The sequence below is a fragment of the Pestalotiopsis fici genome, assembly GCF_000516985.1.
Source record: "Pestalotiopsis fici W106-1 unplaced genomic scaffold PFICI_Scf_3, whole genome shotgun sequence".
Taxonomy (NCBI): Eukaryota; Fungi; Ascomycota; class Sordariomycetes; order Amphisphaeriales; family Sporocadaceae; genus Pestalotiopsis; species Pestalotiopsis fici.
In genome coordinates, this window is record NW_006917093.1 from 4,889,570 (window position 1) to 4,908,392 (window position 18,823).

Consider the following 18,823-nt stretch of genomic DNA (forward strand, 5'->3'; position numbering starts at 1 on the left):
TTTTCTTTTAAACTCCACATCCACATCTACCCCTCATTGCCCCTCATTGTCCAGTTCCTCCGCATATACTCACTCGGTCTCGTGAGATTTTGCTTTTTGAGGGAGGCTACATTCATTTTGTTGTAGGTTGAAAAGTCTAGTTATCTGCAGCCCTGGGGGCGCCTCGCGGGAATCAATGTGTGACTGCACCCGGTCACTAGCTACGCACTGGAAGTCCCAGCAAGTCGTCTCGACCACTAATGCATCGGAAGCCATAGTCGTATTCCGAGAGGTCGCCCTGCAGGCTACCGAATAGGATGCTCTGGACCTGGCTTTGTGGGGAAGTTGACAGGCGAGCAAAACAGGCGGGTAAAACCTGCATCCAGTATGTCCAACCATCTACATAACCTACGTACATACATGTAAGTAATAATATCAAGTTCGCTCCAGTTGTCAAATATGGCTTCCAGAACAGCCTAACATCGGAGAATTTTCTTCATTTCACCTATTCGATCGACAGCTCAAAGGACCTTGAAAAACACACGCACATTGGATGAAAACCCCCCCTTACCGTACGTCCTACTACATGACGGGCTATAGCCGGACACGGACTGGTGTCTTATACATCCCCAATAAGTTTCTTCTACCGCTAGAAGCGACCCAATACCTTGAAACATACCGTCGCACAACACCATATTGAGGAGCACATTGGAGCATCGATTACATCACGACGCCATCCTTGTCAACCGGAGGTGGTGTCGTGTAAAATCGCCCATACTGCGCACTTAGAGAGACACGTGGGACCGGTAAGCGTCCCCGAACTTGTACTGCACGACAGCGTCTCACTCAACGTGCTCGGCTCGGCGGTATAGGAAATGGCCTGTTGGAACAGGTCAAATTGCAGATCCGCTGACTGGAAACAACGAACCGGAGACTTTTAACGAATTTAGCTGACCTGTAGCCACGGATGATAACTCTTGAGATGATCTCAATCCCCAAGCCTTAATCGCCTTCCTGAATGGGGGATCCCGCTGTCGCGGCATACGAAAATGAAACTCATGGCCAGGTAAGGATCGCCGATCGATACTACAATAACACCCTCCTCCAGCGGTGGCCTAGCCCTGTAAATCGGGCCCAGTCCACGAGGCAAGAGCCTCCTCGACGTCACATCTGTCAGCCGGGTCCCAAATAGTCGTGCGTCCGATGCACGGAAAATGTGCTTGTGAAGCCATTTGGATCAAATCATGACTTAGGTCGCGTATCAGGTCTGGCAAAAGCAGACTGCCAGACTTACCGTGGTGGGATAATCAATTAGAACATGCACTTGATAGGTAAGCGAATTCCAGTGATGGATAACCCAAGATCAGCATCTTCAAATTCTCCTTTCTATTTTATTCTTCTATTTGTAAACAAGGTGTCATTCATGTGAGCTTCATGCCATTGCAAGATGGAAAGCAAATACCAACGCCGTCGAGATGCACGCTTCATGTAAGTCAGTGTTTCGTTTTCATAAGCCTTTAGGCTATTCCTCTTCCACCATCTACGCCTTTGATGGCTTCTCCCACTCATCAAGCCAGCAGCGCATTTGCTCGAGAGCAGCTTGGATGATCGGCCACGTGTTCTCGTCGTCCTCGTCGATGAACAACTCGGGGACGTGCACTCCGCCCTTGACAATATAGACCGGAGCGTCGGTTGTGTTGACAGGGCCGCCAGGTCTATAGTCGCTGGACAGCGTGGCGGATCGCCAAGGGTCGAACTCGCCATTGACGAAGAAGACGCGCTTGTACGCTGCATCCCAGCCCTGGGTGTAGGCATTGAGATGCTCCTCAGTGAAGCCAGTCACCATGCCGGATACATACCCGTTGGTCTCGGGGAAGGTGAGCGGGCAGCGCCGAGCATACTGCTCAGGGCGAAGTTGAGCGGAGACAATGTTAGTACCATCTGACTCCGGTGGTCCATTCTGGTACCACCCAAAGGGTTCGTTACAAAGCATCCATTGCCAAGGTCTGTTGTCGTCCAGCTCATCTGGCGTGTCCCACTGGATCTGATCGTTCCATGTATTGCAATCCTCGCCGCCATCACCACATCCAGCTGTCTTGTTGATGTAGGCGGCATACGCATCAAGTGCAGCGACCAAGCCAATACCAGCGCCGTTGTTCAAGATTGCCTTGCTGTGGCCTCCCGACGTCTCGAGGTAGTCGCAAAACTCAATAACCGCGTCCTGGTCGCCTTGCCATTCTGAAATGGGGTTGGCAACCGTGTCGGCAAAGTCCATGGCGTTGAGGTCCCCGAGGTTGAACTTATCCTTGAGCTCCTGGATGTCGTCATCATCACCATTCTCGAAGACGTAGTCAATGTGCTGAACAACTGCCTTCACATCATTGCTGCAGTTGGTTGGCAGTGCCTGCTGAATAGGAGAGAAGTACTCCCAAAAATCGTAGATTGCCTCCACCACAGCCGACGATGCGTGGTATGCGTGGAAGACACCAGACTCCTTTTGAGAAGTCCACGCCGCAAGGGCGCCACTGTAAGAACCACCAACGAGGACCCAAGGGACATCGTTGGCATTGCAATCACCCTCCTCGCAAAACTCGAGGTCGGCATTGAGCGCAAAGTTCGTCATGTCCTTCATCGCGTTAGGCAGATTTAGGTATTGCAATGTCTCGGCAGTGAGGGTATCGAATGGCACGGACTTTCCCCAGTAGCGGTCTGATCCAAGAGTGTAAGTGATTTGCTTTGAATGATCAAGTGACAAACTTACGCTCAATAACGATAGCGGCACCATTGAACTCTTGAGCATAGCGGCCTGGGACCGTGTCATTGCCCAAGTAACCAATCATGCCATCAGCTGCCGATTCTCCGGGATTGAATAGAAAGACAGGTCCGCCAGTCTTGTAATTCGATCCATCCCACCAATATCTCTGCTCAAATGTCCCCAAGGATGGGTCTGAATGGTCCACATACTGTTCGAATGTGGCGTTGCCGACCAGGTCGAGATTTTCCATCGATGCCGTTTTGAGACCGAAATGCTTCGACCGTTTATGGATATCTCTAGCCTTCAAGGTCGCCATTGAGGGCGCGACGCATGCCAAAAATGGCAGCGCTGACGAAAAGGTCGCCTTCATTGCGAATTCGGCACCCAATCCAGAATATAAGGTAAAATGCTATTGAGGCCTAAGAACAGCCAAAGATGTGAGGGAGTAGGGCGTTGGCAAGTATAAGACAACTGGCTCCGGAATAATTAGTCTATGGCAAAACTTATAGATTACAAGATTAGAGGGTATATGAGCAGTGATGAGAAACAATTCCGAAATGTTGGATGTGGCACACGCTTGGTCATATATGCTCTGTTCTGATCCATTCCGAGCATCATGAGCCACCAGCACAGCACACAGCGAAGGATCAGTACTAATTTGATGATGAGAACCACTTGGGCTATCTGTCGGCCGCCTGCATTTCCACGATCATGGTCTTGCAGCTCAGGGACTTGGACTTCACTGCCTGGGTTCTTTTGGCCTAGCAAAGAGTCCGTCCTCTCAGCCCCATCTATCTAGCAGGGGAGCCATAATAGCGCGCTTATTCGGTCCACCATTCCAGTCCAGTCAATGGACCAGCAGGTCGCTCAGTCGCGATGGATTTCAGATCGCCCAAAGCTGCGCCGCCCGGTGCTGACCGCTGGCGCTGGATGCGGATAGTAGTTTAGAGCAAGGGACCGCATGATTGGGACCAGCGCCGACATGCCTGCATGTTCAGTGCTAGCCAAGCCATAGTAGGGCTATTTTCTTTCCCTCTCCTCTTCCCCCAGTTCTGCGCCGCCACCAAATTCCCGATATCATGCCAGCTTATGGCTGACCGCCGGGTTCACTGCCAAGACGTGCCGTTCTCTCTCACTTGCAGCGATTGCTCATAAAAAGACTGGAGTTTTGAAACAGAGGAATCGGGGACAAGTTGGGCTATGTCCAGTCGGATCAAATGATGGATGTCCATTTCTAGCCAATTGGGACGAGATTTGGTTGAGGCAGGGCCCCCGGGTACGGAGCCGAAGTTTTCTGTATGATCCGTTTAAAAAAGAAGCTTAAAGGTAACCTATTTTTTACGCCTCCCAGATTCGTTGCTATTTTTGGGTCTGCCAGCTAATAAGCGGGTGCCCAACTTTTTTGGTGAGCTTTTCTTTCTGACTGGGCCCCCTGAAGGATAAACAGCACCAATCCCGCCCTGGCTAGCTGAGGTGTATAAGTCCCATTTGAGGCTGGAAAGACTCTCTTTAAGGGTACTGCTGAGTTTCTTCCTACATAGTACGCATGATATGAATAAGCTTGTTTTTGTTGTTCAAATTGCTTATTCACAAAAATAAAAATTATCAAGAATTTTCTGTCATGCACTGTGTAGTATAAGGCTGCTGCTGCTGTGAGGATGACCCAGTGTCACCCTCGTAGCACTACCCTGATATATGGCTACGCAATGGCCATGACATTCACAACAAAAGTCGTGGGTAACAAGCTTTGCGGCGCCGATAAGGCTATGTGACGAAGCGAGCCTCTCTAATAAATATTATTACCATGGGTGTTGTTTTGTTTGAGGCTTGTATTTGCTGGACTTTTGTACCATGTATGAAATCTGCACAATGTCTTTAATAAAGGGGGCTTATGCTTCTTACTGACCAGGTCGTATGTACCATGATGTCCTCTAGGGGCATGAATCAATTTTTTTTTTCCTTCTTCCGCTCTCTTTTCAGCTGGCCTTGGCAGCCGACCGAACTGGGGCCATGAACAGCTCATTCATTCAGAGGCAATGCCAATCAATGTGTTTTCATGCCTCCCAAAAATGGCAATCATGCTTGATCCCGATCAGCCTGTAAAGAAAAGCTTCGGGGAAGCTAAAAAGTGAACAAAGCCCCAGTGATCAACACTTGCAGACCTCTTCTTAGCAAGAGAGAGAGAGAGAGGACCTTTTGACACTAAACAAATCACTGCCATCCTAGACCTTGATCGCGTGGTGTATTTTTATCGCCACTATAAAGCCTAGCGGCCGCGGGGATAAACAAACATGACTTGTGATTGAGTTGAGGTGACCATGGACATTTTTCTTCATGTGCTCTTTTTTGCTCTGGCAGCAAACAGCCAATCACGGGTTCATCTGTAATGAAGTGCTGGCAGGTAGCTTCGATTTAATTTTGTTGAACAAATTCACACAGTTGGGTCATTGTCAGGTTCGGAATTGATATTTTTTTTTTTTCAGATTCTACCATGCTCCTGGCATATCGTTCAAATATTACAATACCGACTGCCTTCATGAATCGTGGCGTATTTGAAATGCAAACCTACAAACTCCTTCCCATCAGGCCAGAATACAAGAGTTTTTCTTCCTGAAAATAGAAATATCAAAGAGACAAACGCCTACGCCCGTGCCTGCTTCCTTGTCCGTGACAACGTGGTCCGTCATATCAAAAGTCATCGTTCAAGACAGCGTATCTCGAGGTCCTCTTGCCAGCCATGCCCTCCTCGGCAACCTTGCCGCTGACATTGCGTCGGTATGATCCCACGTAACCGCCTTTGCCACTTCCAAAATCAAAGTCGTTGCCACTCGATACTTGGCGCCCGGTGCCGACAATGACCGGTGGTGTGGCGGACCTGAGGTCGCCGTACGGCTTTGAGTAGAAGAGGCCTTCCTCGGCTTGGATGGACGAGTCCCTATTTCGCATCATCGTAGAGCCGGGTAGGCCCGCCGACTTCTGGTCCGCAATGTCCTGTGAGCCGCTAACCGAGCGCGAGTTGGACGAAATCTCGCCCAATGCATTACCGCGCGGGGTATAGTAAGGCGTCTTGGCGCGAGGGATCGGCTGACCGGCATTCTTCGGAGCATGAGGCGGCACAGTGGGAGCAGAAGACACGACCGAGGCTGGGTTTGAGCGCAGCGGGTTCGGGTGGCGGCCACTGCCACCCAAGATGCTGTCGTCCAGGTCGGAAACGTCGGCCGCGTCTGGCCGCATCATGTTCTCGCGATCCGAATCGTCGTCTGTGTCCTCGTCATAGCGCTGGGCCAGGGCCTCGTAGGCACGAGTTTTGCGTGCTACCGCCGCAGCCATGGCGCGCTGTTTCTGCTGCGTGCGATTGAGGAGCGACTCGGTGGTGTACCATGCCTCGGTGAATTTGGGCTGCCGCGCTGGCGACGTTGCTTCTTGCATCACACCGCTGCTGGGCCTTGAAGATCCAGTCTCATGGATGGGAATCTCCGTGTAACTGCCGCGGCCAGAGGTAGGCTTGGAAAGGCGCTTGACATCATCTGGCGACGCAATACTATTACGAGGCGAGTTGCCCGGCACAACACCATATTGGCGACTTGGCAGATCAAACTTGGAAGATATAACAGAGTCGCGAGATCCCGTACGTGTGTGCATAAAGGGAATGCTGGGCGGTCGTGAGAGGTCCTCATAGGGCGCACCGGAACGACGGCGGTCTTCCAGGGGAGTGGAAAGTCGCTTGTTGCTCTCTGACATGGCGGTATAGGTGGTGGAGACGGAAGACTTGTTGCGCTTGTGAGCTCTTGCAGTCAGATTGTCTTCCAATGGGTTCATATCAGGAGGCATATTGGTGATGCGCCTGAACATGAGCCCCAGCCAGAGTGAGATGCCGAGAGAGATGACATGCAGACCGCCGGCCCCGATCAAGGTGTAATAGTAGGCCGGGACAAAATAATTAGTGAGTGCCTGGTCGGACAGTAGAGTTGTCCAGGTTTGTGAGCGATTGCGCACAGCCAAAGCACCGTAGGCGTAAAAGGGTAAAGTAGACAGGTCTGTGAAAGCTGCAAAGAGCTGATATGCCGCCGATGAAGCCGGCGTTCTGCTACCAGCAGGTCTCATGTGATGCCAGATTCCATAGGTGCAATTGATGGCCACGACGCCAGACTAGCATGGAATTATATGGTCAGGTCATGTAATCAGTCAAATAATGGGAGGTGAGGTTGAGTAACTTACGGCGATTCGCATCACCCAGGCAGTGAGTGCGTCAACATTGGCAATCAGAATCATGAGCGCCAGCAAACCCAAAGCTCCAATGAGCTCCAAGCTGCGCAGGCCCAACTGCACTCGTCGCAGCCATACGATCCCCGACTTTGTCGCATTGCTCATAGGACGAAAGAAGGTGGTTCTGCCAGTGGGCACCTCGTGGAGACTTTGTTGATCAATTAGCGCACATGCCACGTATTAATATGGCATTGGTGATGGTAGTTGTGATTAATGCGCTTCGCATGATCCATCTCGGGGGTGGTGGGTTTTCACTTACTCGGGATGCCTATTGAAGGAAACGAGCGGGCCATTCTGCTTCTTCTTCTTCTTTGGCTGTGGTTCCCAGCTCGCCCGCGTCACTGCTTTGGGGTCGAACTCTTTCATTGGCAAGCCGCGATCGTGCCGATCCGAGTCATACATGTAAGGCTGATCAAAGCCCCCCATGATTACCAAATTCCTTGGGTCCCCGTTCCGAGGGAGACCGAGACGAGTTTCTTGTTGCGCGCAAAGACAATTAAAAGAGGGGGAGAGGGTATGAGTGATTGGAATGATGGGAGGGAACTCTTAAAGAAATACCTCTGCGAATGGTTAAAGAGGTCTCAAGCGCATGTGGTGGTGTGTTGGGTCAATTCAGTTCAGTTGCGGTTGGGTATCCCAAAACGGCAGAGGTTGGCAAGGCAACGGTGCCTGTGCCTGACTTACACGGGCGGCTGGGCTGATACATACCTTGTACCAATCCCATCTTGGCCACCGTCACACATGAATGGCGCTCAGAAGGGGTTGCAATTGGTCTCGAAAGATATTGGCCATGCGCTTTTGAATTTTGTTTCCATTTGCATTTCCCCTGATGCTTACAACAGAAATTGGACGAGACCAAGATACAAGCTCGATAGAGCACGACTGTCGTCATCCATGGATGTTGCACTATCCCAAACCAACATTTAGAGTCCGACATCCCACCCAAACCCCACTAAATAGCGTCAGGAACAGGCAGTTTTAGTGGCGTTCTTGAGTCGATGAGATAAGAGTCATACTGCACACTGGTGGCACCTATCTCAGAACTTTCAGATTGCTTATTCGCTGATATTCCGAAGAAAACTGGTCCGGTTTTTGGGTTTTGACTTTGTCGCTTAAAGCCGCCACCAACTGGGTTACCTCCGTTTGTATGATTCTCTGTGGTATAAAACTGGGTAAAAAAGTGTTATCCTTGCAACCCTTGTCCTCCATTTGGAACGCAAACCTTCCGCCTGAAAGAATGAGCGCCGTTGCAAGACCCTGGATATGCCGATCGTGCCGGTACAGGGCGTCGCCGCGCCTCCTTTCATCACAGTTTGCCCCGGCCCGTAACTTATATTCAACCACAGTCACACGAAATGGCCGGCCACTGCGCATGGCAGTCGTGGGCTCTGGCCCCGCCGGCTTCTATACGGCCTACCGCGTCATGTCCCGGATTCAGGACTCCAAAGTGGACATGTTCGAGGCCCTTCCGGTGCCCTTTGGCCTGGTCCGCTTCGGTGTCGCTCCAGACCACCCCGAGGTGAAGAACTGCCAGGATAAATTTGAAGAAGTTGCCGCCTCACCCAACTTCAGGTTTATAGGCAATGTGGCAGTTGGGAATCCAGATGGTCATTTTAGTGGATGCACCGTGCCTCTGGAAAAGCTCATGCGGCATTACGATGCTCTGGTCTTCGCCTACGGTGCAAGCAAGGACAAGAAACTCGGTATACCGGGAGAGGATCTCAAGGGCGTCTACTCGGCGAGGGAGTTTGTTGGCTGGTACAATGGCCTCCCCGAGTTTGCCCACCTAAACCCCGACCTGACGAGTGGCGATGAGGCCGTCATCATTGGCCAGGGCAACGTGGCCCTCGACGTGGCCAGGATGCTGCTGGAGAATGTCGACGTGCTGAGGAAATCCGACATCACCGAGGCCGCCATCGAGACGCTGTCCAAGAGCCGGGTCAAGCGCGTGCACATCGTTGGCCGCCGTGGGCCCATGCAGGCCGCGTACACGATCAAGGAGGTACGGGAGCTCATGAAGCTGCACGACGTCGGTTTCCATCAGATGGATATGAACTTGGTGCCAGACGAGGTCTCGAAGCTGCCGCGCGCCCAGAAGCGTCTCATGGATTTGATCATCAAGGGCTCGACGGCAAAGGTAGAGGGTGCCTCCAAGACCTGGTCGCTGGACTTTTGCCTCTCCCCGACCAAATTCTCTGGAAATGCTGGTGGCCATTTGGAGAGCACCACTTTTGAGCGTACGTCTCTGGCATCTCCCTTCGACCCGGCTTCCAAGGTCAGCGGCACTGGCGAGACACTAGACATATCTTCCGCCGTGGCTTTTCGTTCTATTGGCTACAAATCGGTTGCTCTCCCAGGTTTCGATCAAGCTGGCATTCTCTTTGACGATAGAAAGGGCATCATCCAGAACGACGGTTTAGGAAGAGTCTTCACAAACAGTACCGTGGACAAGGGTACACCGACACATTTGGGCGGCGTATACTGCGCTGGCTGGGTAAAGAGAGGCCCGACCGGCGTCATTGCGTCTACAATGCAGGATGCGTTCTCTACAGGTGATGCAATCGCTGCCGATTGGTCAGCAGAAGCCCCCTTCCTGAACGCTGGCGAGAGCCATGGCTGGGATGCGCTCAAGGACGAGGTGGATAGCAGCCGATCCAATGTCGTGACATGGCAAGACTGGCATAAAATTGACGGCGCAGAAAAAGAAAGAGGCAGCCAAATCGGAAAGGAGAGGGAAAAGTTCACTAGCACCTCGGAGATGCTGGCTGTTGCTGCCTAGGGAGTTCTGGCAAGAAAGAGAATCATGGCAGATCATTGTACATTTTTATTGTAATACATTGTGCTAAATAGAATCTAAGACGACTTCAACTTCTCTGTAAGCTCCGGAACCTTCTCAAACAGGTCACCAACCAAGCCAACGTCTGCGACCTGGAAGATGGGTGCGTCACCGTCCTTGTTAATGGCTGCAATAACCTTGCTGTCCTTCATACCAGCCAGATGTTGAATGGCACCCGAGATACCCACGGCCATGTAGAGCTGAGGAGCCACAACCTTTCCAGTCTGTCCTACTTGCAAGCTGTTGTCGGCGTATCCGCTGTCTACGGCCGCACGAGATGCGCCCACGGCAGCGCCAAGGGAATCGGCCAAGGGCAGCATGACCTTGTCAAAGTCCTCCTTCGACTTGAGACCTCGGCCGCCCGACACAACCTTGCTGGCGGTTGCAAGATCCGGCCGGTCAGACTTGGCTAGTTCTTCCGACACCCATTCTGCAAGTGCCTCTGCCTTCGGGTCAACGCCCTCTTCAACAGCAGCCGAGCCGCTGCCAACCTCGGCTGCGGCGAAAGCAGTACCGCGGATAGTAATGAACTTGACAGCATCGGCGGACTCGACCGTAGCGATAGCGTTGCCGGCGTAGATTGGTCGCACAAAGGTGTTCTCGTTCTCGATGGCGGTGATATCGGAAATCTGCTGGGAGTCGAGCAGGGCAGCGACCCGCGGCATAAGATTCTTTCCAAAAGCCGTGTGGCCTACAATGACGTGTGTGTAGCCGCCCTTCTTGATGTTCTCGACGAGAAGGGGCGCAAAATTCTCTGCGAGTCCCTGGGTTGAATGGTCAATGAGGTGCACCGAATAGCCGAAAGCCAGGCCGCAATGCGCGGGTGGCCGCAGCGGCGACATCATACCTTGTCATAGGCGCCATTGTCGACGGCAATGATCTTCTCAACGCCGTCCACCTTTGCGGCCTCGTCTGCTACGCCCTTGATGTTGCTTCCAGCGACGAAGCCATGTACGGAGCCACCAAGTTTCTTGGCGGCGGTGACTGCACTGAGCGAACCGTGGTTCAGCTTGCCCTCGCGCTGCTCGAGGATGGCAAGTGTTGACAGTAACCTTTGTAGTGCCGAGGGGCTGTATGGGCTGGCAAAAGCGGACGTGGCCTTGGGGATGCCATTGGCTGCTCTAAGAGCAGTTCTTCTTGCTGCCGAAAACATGGTGTGTTGTTATTGGAATGAATTGTTACGGCCAACTCGAGCACAGAAAGGTTGTGCTTGTGGTGCTGAGGTCACTTTCTAATATACCTTGCCTACCTACTACTACTCAATTAAAGCGGCTGTCATCGGCGCGTGAGCCCGAGGTAAATGATGCCGCCCGCTATCGGCTGGGAGGATTGAGAGAAATATGTGGTTATGAGATATTATCGGCTTATTAATAGCAATGATGCTAACCAGTTGCACCCACTTATGCAATGCACCCCCTTTTGTAACGGATTTTTAACAAAGTCCGATATAAAATATATAATATAATTAAATATTTTCCCATTATAACACACTTAAATTGATTTTTTTAATTATAAATTTAGTTTTTACGTCGTTTTTTAATTATAAAAGGCTATATTTTAAGGAAATTATTAATAGGAACCTATTTTTTATAGCATTTTTCGCAGCCGCTTATTTAGCTTATTTTAAGCAGATTTAATATATGGAAAATTAGCAAATGCCTGGTTCGGATTAAAAGTGATTATTTAACGTTTATCGGGCTTATATTTACCTAGTTTTATATTTAAAAATAAATTATTTTAGCGCGTTATAACTAGTTTTATTATTATTAAATCTAGTATTTTTGCCGTTTTTATTATTAATTGCCTTACCTCCCGCCCTAACGCTAAATATTTTTTTTAAATGGAAAAAAAGCATCCCGAAGATCTTTGCTATTATAAGGAGTTATAATAGCAATTTTAGCTATATTTAAAAGTTTTAATATGGCAGTCAGTTAGACCTTGAGGGTCCTTAAGATATTAGATATAAGGAGCATATAAATATCCCTATTAAAAGCAAAAAGCTTACGGATAAGGTCCGTACGCTCCAGGGAAATTAATAAATCTTTTTAATAAATAAATATATAAATAGGACTATATACTCTTTTTTTAATTAGAATTTAAATAAATATAATATATTTTATAATTATACTTATATTTTTTAACGCTTTTAGCTTATTTTAATATTGTGATTTTTTTAAACCTATTTTATATGCTCTTTTAATTATATTATAATTATAAGCCCGGTCTGCTCGTAAAATTATTATATTTTATATTCCGCATTTTATTATTATATTTTAAAAAAATATATAATATTAGCTTTTAAGCTTAATTTATTTTTTTATTATTATACGTTTAAAAATATCTAAATTTAAAAAATTTAAAACTAATATTAAATTTAATAAAAAATATAATTAGCCTAATTGGTTTTTTAAATATAAGTATTTAGCAAACTATTTTAAAATTTAGCATTTCGTAAATTTAGATTTTACGCTTTTTTTTTCCCGGAAAAAGCTTTTTTTTTTAATAATCGAAAAATATATTAAGGACTTTTAAAAGCAATTTAAAAAAAAGCATTTAGCAGCTATTATAAAATAAAAGAAAACTAAAAAAAAAAAGCTCCGAAAAAGGAGCCCGTGCCTATAGGTTTTACGTTCCAAAAAATATATAATAAAAAAGTTTTTATTAAGCAAATTTTATTTAACGTTATTTTCGCCTAAATTAATAAAATATATTACTTAAAAAAATAAATCGATAAAATAATAAACCCCGGTTTTTTATAAATCGTTAAAATTAAAGCGGAAGGAGTAAAGGAATATATTTTTAAATATTGCGTTAAATAGCTTAAGGCCTTTTACGAATTAAATAAAATTAATTATATAAAATACGTAAAATTATAATATAAGCTTTATTTTATTATTATAATTAAAGCCTAAAACCTTTAAAAATAGTTTTTCGAATAGAAAATTAAACGAATAAAAGCCCGGACGTATTAAGTCCCTAAAATTTATAAAGCTTTCGCCGTTAAAGATTTTTTACGCGTTATAAATATTAAAATTATACCTAGCTAAGGAAAAAAATAGATAAAGCGTATTAATAATTTTAAAAACGAACTATTTCCGACTTTTAATACTTTAAAAAAGGCGCTTTTTAATTAATTCGATAAAATTATTTTATTAATTAATAAACTAAAAATTTTCGCAATTTTAGGCCTAGGCTTAAAATTTTACGGAAACGGAGTATTAAAAAATATAAGATTAATAATTTCGAGCTTTAACGTTTTAGCCTAAGAATTTTTTTTGCTTTTATAAAAAAAAGGGATAAAAAAACTACCGGTAGGGCCTAAAAATATATTTATTTTTAGAATACGCTTTTATAGGTTTAATAAAAAAAAAATTAAAATATTATTTAAAGCGAAAATAAACAAAATCCGTTTTTATATATAATAAAAAAAGTATAAAAAATTAAAAGGTTAATTTAAAGCTATCGGCTAAATATTAGGTAATTTTAATAAAAAGAACCCTAAGAGCGGGTTTTTATACCCTAGCTTTATTAGCGCTATAATTATTAATTTATTTATTTTTTATAAGGGAGTATAAGAATTCCTTTTTATCGCTTTTTTTTAATTCGATCCTTTTTTTTTTATTTCCGAAAAGCTCTTAAATATACCTTTAATACTCCAGCTAAACCTTTGCCTTTTTTTAATTATTATAATTATTAATTTTATTATTATAAATTTTAATAATATTATTAGTATTTATATTATTATTTTTAATAAATATTTATTATCCGATTTTACGCTTTTTAATAATTATAGCGCTATTTATATAGTAAATAACTCTAAATTTTTATTACTAAATTTTATTAAATTTGCAAAAAACGAAGATTAAATCCAGGTTAGCATTTTATTTTTTCCTATTTAAGGCTAGGGTACCTATATTATTAAAAATTATATTAATAATCCTATAAGCATTAAAATAAATTTTATATTTAACGATATTGCTTATTTTTTAAATTTTTATTATAATATTATTTCTAAATTTAAACTAAATAAAAAAAAAAGCATAATTTTGCAAATATAATATTATTATTAAATACGGAATACTAAAATATAATATTATATTTTATAAGCTTTAGCGAAAGTTTTATTTAATTTTTTTTAAATATAAGCCTATATCCTCCTATTTTTTTTAATTTTCCTGCTAAAATAAATATAAATTACCTTTATATTTTAATATTTTATTTTATTAATTAACGAAAAATATAACGATTTAGGGTATATATTTAGCCTAAATTTAACAAAAAATTATTTTAATATTTTTAGTTAAAATATTTTAAGGCTAAAGCTTTTTAAGCGGTTTGCTAAAAAACGCAAAAAATATTTAAATTAGTAAAATAAAATAATTTAATTATAAAATTTATATATATTTTAAGGCTATTTAGGTAATTTTAAAAAAAACTAAAAAATATTAAATAAAACGATTATTTTAGCGGATATTTTTAAATTTTATATTTTACGATAAAGCTTTTAATAAAAGCATTTATACGCTAATTATTAAAAAAAATAATTACAAAAATATTTCGTTTTCTTATTAAAATCCAAAAAAAAAAACGAATTTACCCTAATAATTATTAATTTCGTTATATTAGTAAAACGATAATACCGCCTTTTCGTTTATATAATTTTTTACGATAATAAAACGGTATTTTTACCGGCGCGCGGGATTAGTTATTATAAATGCTAAGCTAAAAAAAAAATTATTATTTAATTATTAACCCTTTATATATTTAAACTAAACAAAAGAATTAAAAAAGCTATTCGAAAGCTTTAAGAAAAAACCTTAATAATATTAATATTTGCGAATTTCCTTTTTACGCTTTAGCTAAAAATACTAAAAACGGCAATATACCTATATAATATATTATTAAACGCTTTTAAAAACTACCGATTATTAAATAAAATGCTAAATAAATAATTCGAATAATATTTCCGATAATATACCTTAAAAATTATACGAAAAATTATTATTAATTTAAAACCGGATTAAAATTTAATTTACGTATATAAATATATAATTTACGCTTTAAAAAAAAATAAAAAAAAGGTATTAATTTAAGATATTATAAAATTTATTTAAAAGCTTATTTTAGATATTTAGTTAAATATTATTTTAACTAATTTTTCCGTATTTAAATTCTAAACCTAAATTAAATTATAATTATAAAAAACGTTAAATTTAATAAAAAAGTATTTTATAAAGGCCTTTAAAAGGAATAAAAAAAATAAATTATTAAAAAAAGATTTTATCCTATTATTAACGAAATTAAAAAGCTTAAACCGATATTTTTTAAAAACGATATTATCTTATAATTTAACCTTTAAAACGCTTTATAATTACGTTTTATATTACCCGATTTAAAGGGTAAATTTATATTTAATATTATTTCCAAATATATAAATATAGCTTAATAAATCGCGGAATAGCTTAAAAACGACGCTAAAAATAATTTTTTTAATACTTAAATATTAAATATTTACCTAAATATTTTTTTAGGAATACAAAATTTTTTTAAGCTAAAGCAAAAAAATTAAAGTTTTTTATTCTTAATAGTTACGCTTAAATTATATAAAAAAACCGGTATTTATAAAAAAAAAAATCGCGGGGATACTTTATAAAAGAGTAATATTTCGATAAAAAATAATTAAAAATATATAATATAACGCTAAATGCTTAATAATTTAGTATTAGGACTAAGGTTTTTAAAAGGTATAGCTATTAATTTATTTAGGGATAAAAACTTTTAAAACGCTAAGGAATTATTATTTTTAATTCCTAAAAACGTTAAAGAATCGCGACCTTTAATTTTTATTAAAGCAAAATACTTTAAAATTAAAATACCTATACGGTTTATTAATTTAAAAGGGCAAAAAGCACAAAATATAATTTTAACCGCTTTTATAAAAAATTAATTAAACGAAATAATCGAGATTAAACGTAATACGCGTACTAAAAAAGCTTTTTAAAAATACGGATAATTATATATATTAATAATATTTTACGGAATATTTGCAATTTTATTAATTAACCTATTTTAAAAAAAATTCGACGACTAATTTATATTAATAGCTAAAAATAAAAATCTTTTAGCGTATAAAACCTTATATTTTGTAATCGTAACTATAATACTAGGTTATAAAAAAGAATTTAAAGGTATTTTATCGGTTTTAAAAAAGCTTTTAAATAACGACGAAAACTTCGGTATATTTAAAAGCATCGCTTTTAACTTAAAAAAGGAAAAAATATACCTGGACGACGTATTATAAAAACTAAAAAAATAAAAAAACCTAAAAAATTATTTATATAGGCCTTAATTTAAAAAGGTAATAGGCTTTAAATTTAAAACCCTAATATAAAAAGGTATTTAAAAAAAAAATCGCGAAAAATGCTTTAGCAAGCTTATATCTTTAATATAGGTATAAATATATAAATTTAATAAAAATAATTATTTAGTAAAATTTAAAATAAAGCTTATTATAAAAGGAGATTTTTAAAAAAAAAAACACAAAAAATATTTACGCTTTAATTTTAGCCGCCTAATTATTTAAAATTATAATAACTATAGCTATTAAAAATAATTTTAAATGCAAATAATATAATATTATTAAAGCCTTTTTTAACGCCTTAAAAGGAATTTTAAAACTTATATATTATAAGTTATTAAACGGTTTTAATATAAAGCATAAATATTTAAAATTTAAAAAAGCCTTATATAGGCTTAAAAATTTATTATTATTATAATATAAAAAATTTAATAATATATTAATATAATTAGGATTCGACGTTTTTATTAAAAAATTATGCCTATTTTTTAACCCCGATTATATAATATTCCTAATATTTTACGTTAACGATATTTTTATTTTTTATTATAAAAATTATAAAAAAATAACTTAGACGCTTATAAAAAATATTAAAAGGAAATATAAGCTTAAATTAAAAGGAAACGTTTTATAATTTTTTAATATTCGGGTATTTAAAAACCAGAATATAAGGATCGTTACGTTATTATATAATGCCTATATAAAAAAGATCGCAGCTAAATTCGGGGTAAATAATTAATCGAATATATTAGTCGTATTTATAAGCTTAACCTTTTTAGAAAAATACTTAAATATCGCTATTAAAAGCAAAATTAAAAAATTTTAAAAAATAATCGGTTTAATATTATATATTATTATTATAATTAAACTAAATATTGCATTTATTATAGCTTAGCTTTTTTATTTTTTTATTAACCTAAAGCTAACGCATTTTAAAGCTAAGCTATAAATTATTAAATATTTTTAAAATACTAAATTCTTTAGTATTAAATATAAAAAATATATAAAAACTTAAATTTTAATAATAGGAGATATTTTATTCGCCGACGATTAAAAATTAAAAAAAAGCTTATAAAAATATATTATTATATTTTTTAGCGGTTTAATAATATAAAAGGCTTTTAAATAAAGCATTATATTTATTAATATAATAAAAGCAAAATTAAACGCTTTATTAAAAACCGCTAAAAAAATTTTAGTATACGAACGGCTTTATTAAGATTTAAAATTCGATTTTAAATAAAATTAAAATATTTTTTATAATAATTAGCAAATAATACGGTTTATAATAAACGATAACTTAAAAATTAATATTAAATTAAAATATATCGATATTAATAATATATAGCTTAAATAAAAATATATAAAAAAATCTTTTAAGATTATTTATTTTTAAATAAACTAAATACTAGCAAATAGCCTTATTAAAGCGCTTTTAAAATAAGAATTTAAACGCTTCGTATTTTACCTAAATTTCCGCAAAATTATATTAATATTATAAATAATATATTAAAAGCAATAAAAAAATTAATTAATAAAAACTACCGATAAAAAACGCCTATATTATAATGCTTTATTAGGCAAATAAAAAAATAACCGAAAAACCACAAAATTTAACCCGTAAAAAATATATAAACGCTAAATTTATATTTATTAATATATTATTATAAAAATCCTTTTATTTATCCTTATATTCGAGTATTATACCTAAAAACCTTTTATTTAATTATTTTTATTATCGGAAAAAAAATTTATATAAATAAAAGCAATACTAAAGCCTAAAACCGCTTTATCGAAAACTTATTATTAATAGATTTTAATAGCGACCTTAAAAATAATACGGTATTTACGCTTTACGCGAGTTTTATCGTAAAAATAATTTATATAGCGCTATATAAAAGGAATAATGCTAAAATAACTATTATAATATTAATTTTTATATTTTAAAAAATATAAAAAGCGAAATATAAATTAAAAAGAATTTATATAGGCTTATAACTATTACGATTTTTATTATAATAATAACAGCAATTTCCTAAAATTTAAAAGCATTTGCTATTAGCTAGTATATTTTTATATATGCGACTAATAATAATAGCTTTAATATAACGAACGCAAAAAATATTATTACGTATTCCCGAAACCTTTATAACGCGCTTAAGGGTATTAGCTAAATATTTTAATTTTTTACGTTAAATACGAGCAATACATTTAAAGCGACGAGCGGAAGGCTTAGGACTATTTTCCTTAATTTTTACCGACGGATAATAAAAGCCATAAATAAAGGGAATAAATATAAAAGTGCCTTTTTTACTACTAAAATAAGTAAAAAAAATAATAAATTATTTACGATTTTTAGTAAAATTAATTATTTTAAGCGATTAATCGCAAAAAATACGAATAAAAAGGGCGTAATTACCGAAAAAGGTGCGAACGTAATTACTAAAAATAGCTAAAAGCTAAATCGGAACCGGAATTTTAAAAATTCCTCGATTAAAAAAAGCAAAAAAACTAAACCTAAAAGCTTTACCGGCGCTTAAATTACTTTAAATAAAAAAACGCGATTTAACCGAAAAATAAAAAAAATCGGAATTATTAAATATAGCATTATAAAAAATTAAAACGGATA

The 18,823-nt window shown here is 38.8% G+C and overlaps 4 protein-coding genes across 4 annotated transcripts; 1 reads left to right on the forward strand and 3 right to left on the reverse strand.

Moving 5' to 3' along the window:
- Window positions 1–1,519: 1,519 nt before the first annotated feature.
- On the reverse strand, window positions 1,520–3,104 carry PFICI_05617 (uncharacterized protein; the record flags this gene model as incomplete). The annotated part of the gene is made up of 2 exons (XM_007834198.1): window positions 1,520–2,688; window positions 2,741–3,104. 2 exons carry the CDS (start codon window positions 3,102–3,104, stop codon window positions 1,520–1,522), a joined length of 1,533 nt encoding a protein of 510 aa, XP_007832389.1.
- A 2,318-nt stretch (window positions 3,105–5,422) lies between these two features.
- On the reverse strand, window positions 5,423–7,426 carry PFICI_05618 (uncharacterized protein; the record flags this gene model as incomplete). The annotated part of the gene is made up of 3 exons (XM_007834199.1): window positions 5,423–6,883; window positions 6,953–7,148; window positions 7,260–7,426. The coding sequence occupies 3 exons, from the start codon at window positions 7,424–7,426 to the stop codon at window positions 5,423–5,425; spliced, it is 1,824 nt and encodes a 607-aa protein (XP_007832390.1).
- Window positions 7,427–8,372: 946 nt separating this feature from the next.
- Window positions 8,373–9,779, forward strand: PFICI_05619 (uncharacterized protein; the record flags this gene model as incomplete). Its single annotated transcript, XM_007834200.1, has 1 exon — window positions 8,373–9,779. One exon carries the CDS (start codon window positions 8,373–8,375, stop codon window positions 9,777–9,779), a length of 1,407 nt encoding a protein of 468 aa, XP_007832391.1.
- A 74-nt stretch (window positions 9,780–9,853) lies between these two features.
- Window positions 9,854–10,989, reverse strand: PFICI_05620 (putative electron transfer flavoprotein subunit alpha; the record flags this gene model as incomplete). The annotated part of the gene is made up of 2 exons (XM_007834201.1): window positions 9,854–10,600; window positions 10,684–10,989. The coding sequence occupies 2 exons, from the start codon at window positions 10,987–10,989 to the stop codon at window positions 9,854–9,856; spliced, it is 1,053 nt and encodes a 350-aa protein (XP_007832392.1).
- Between the last annotated feature and the right edge of the window lie 7,834 nt (window positions 10,990–18,823).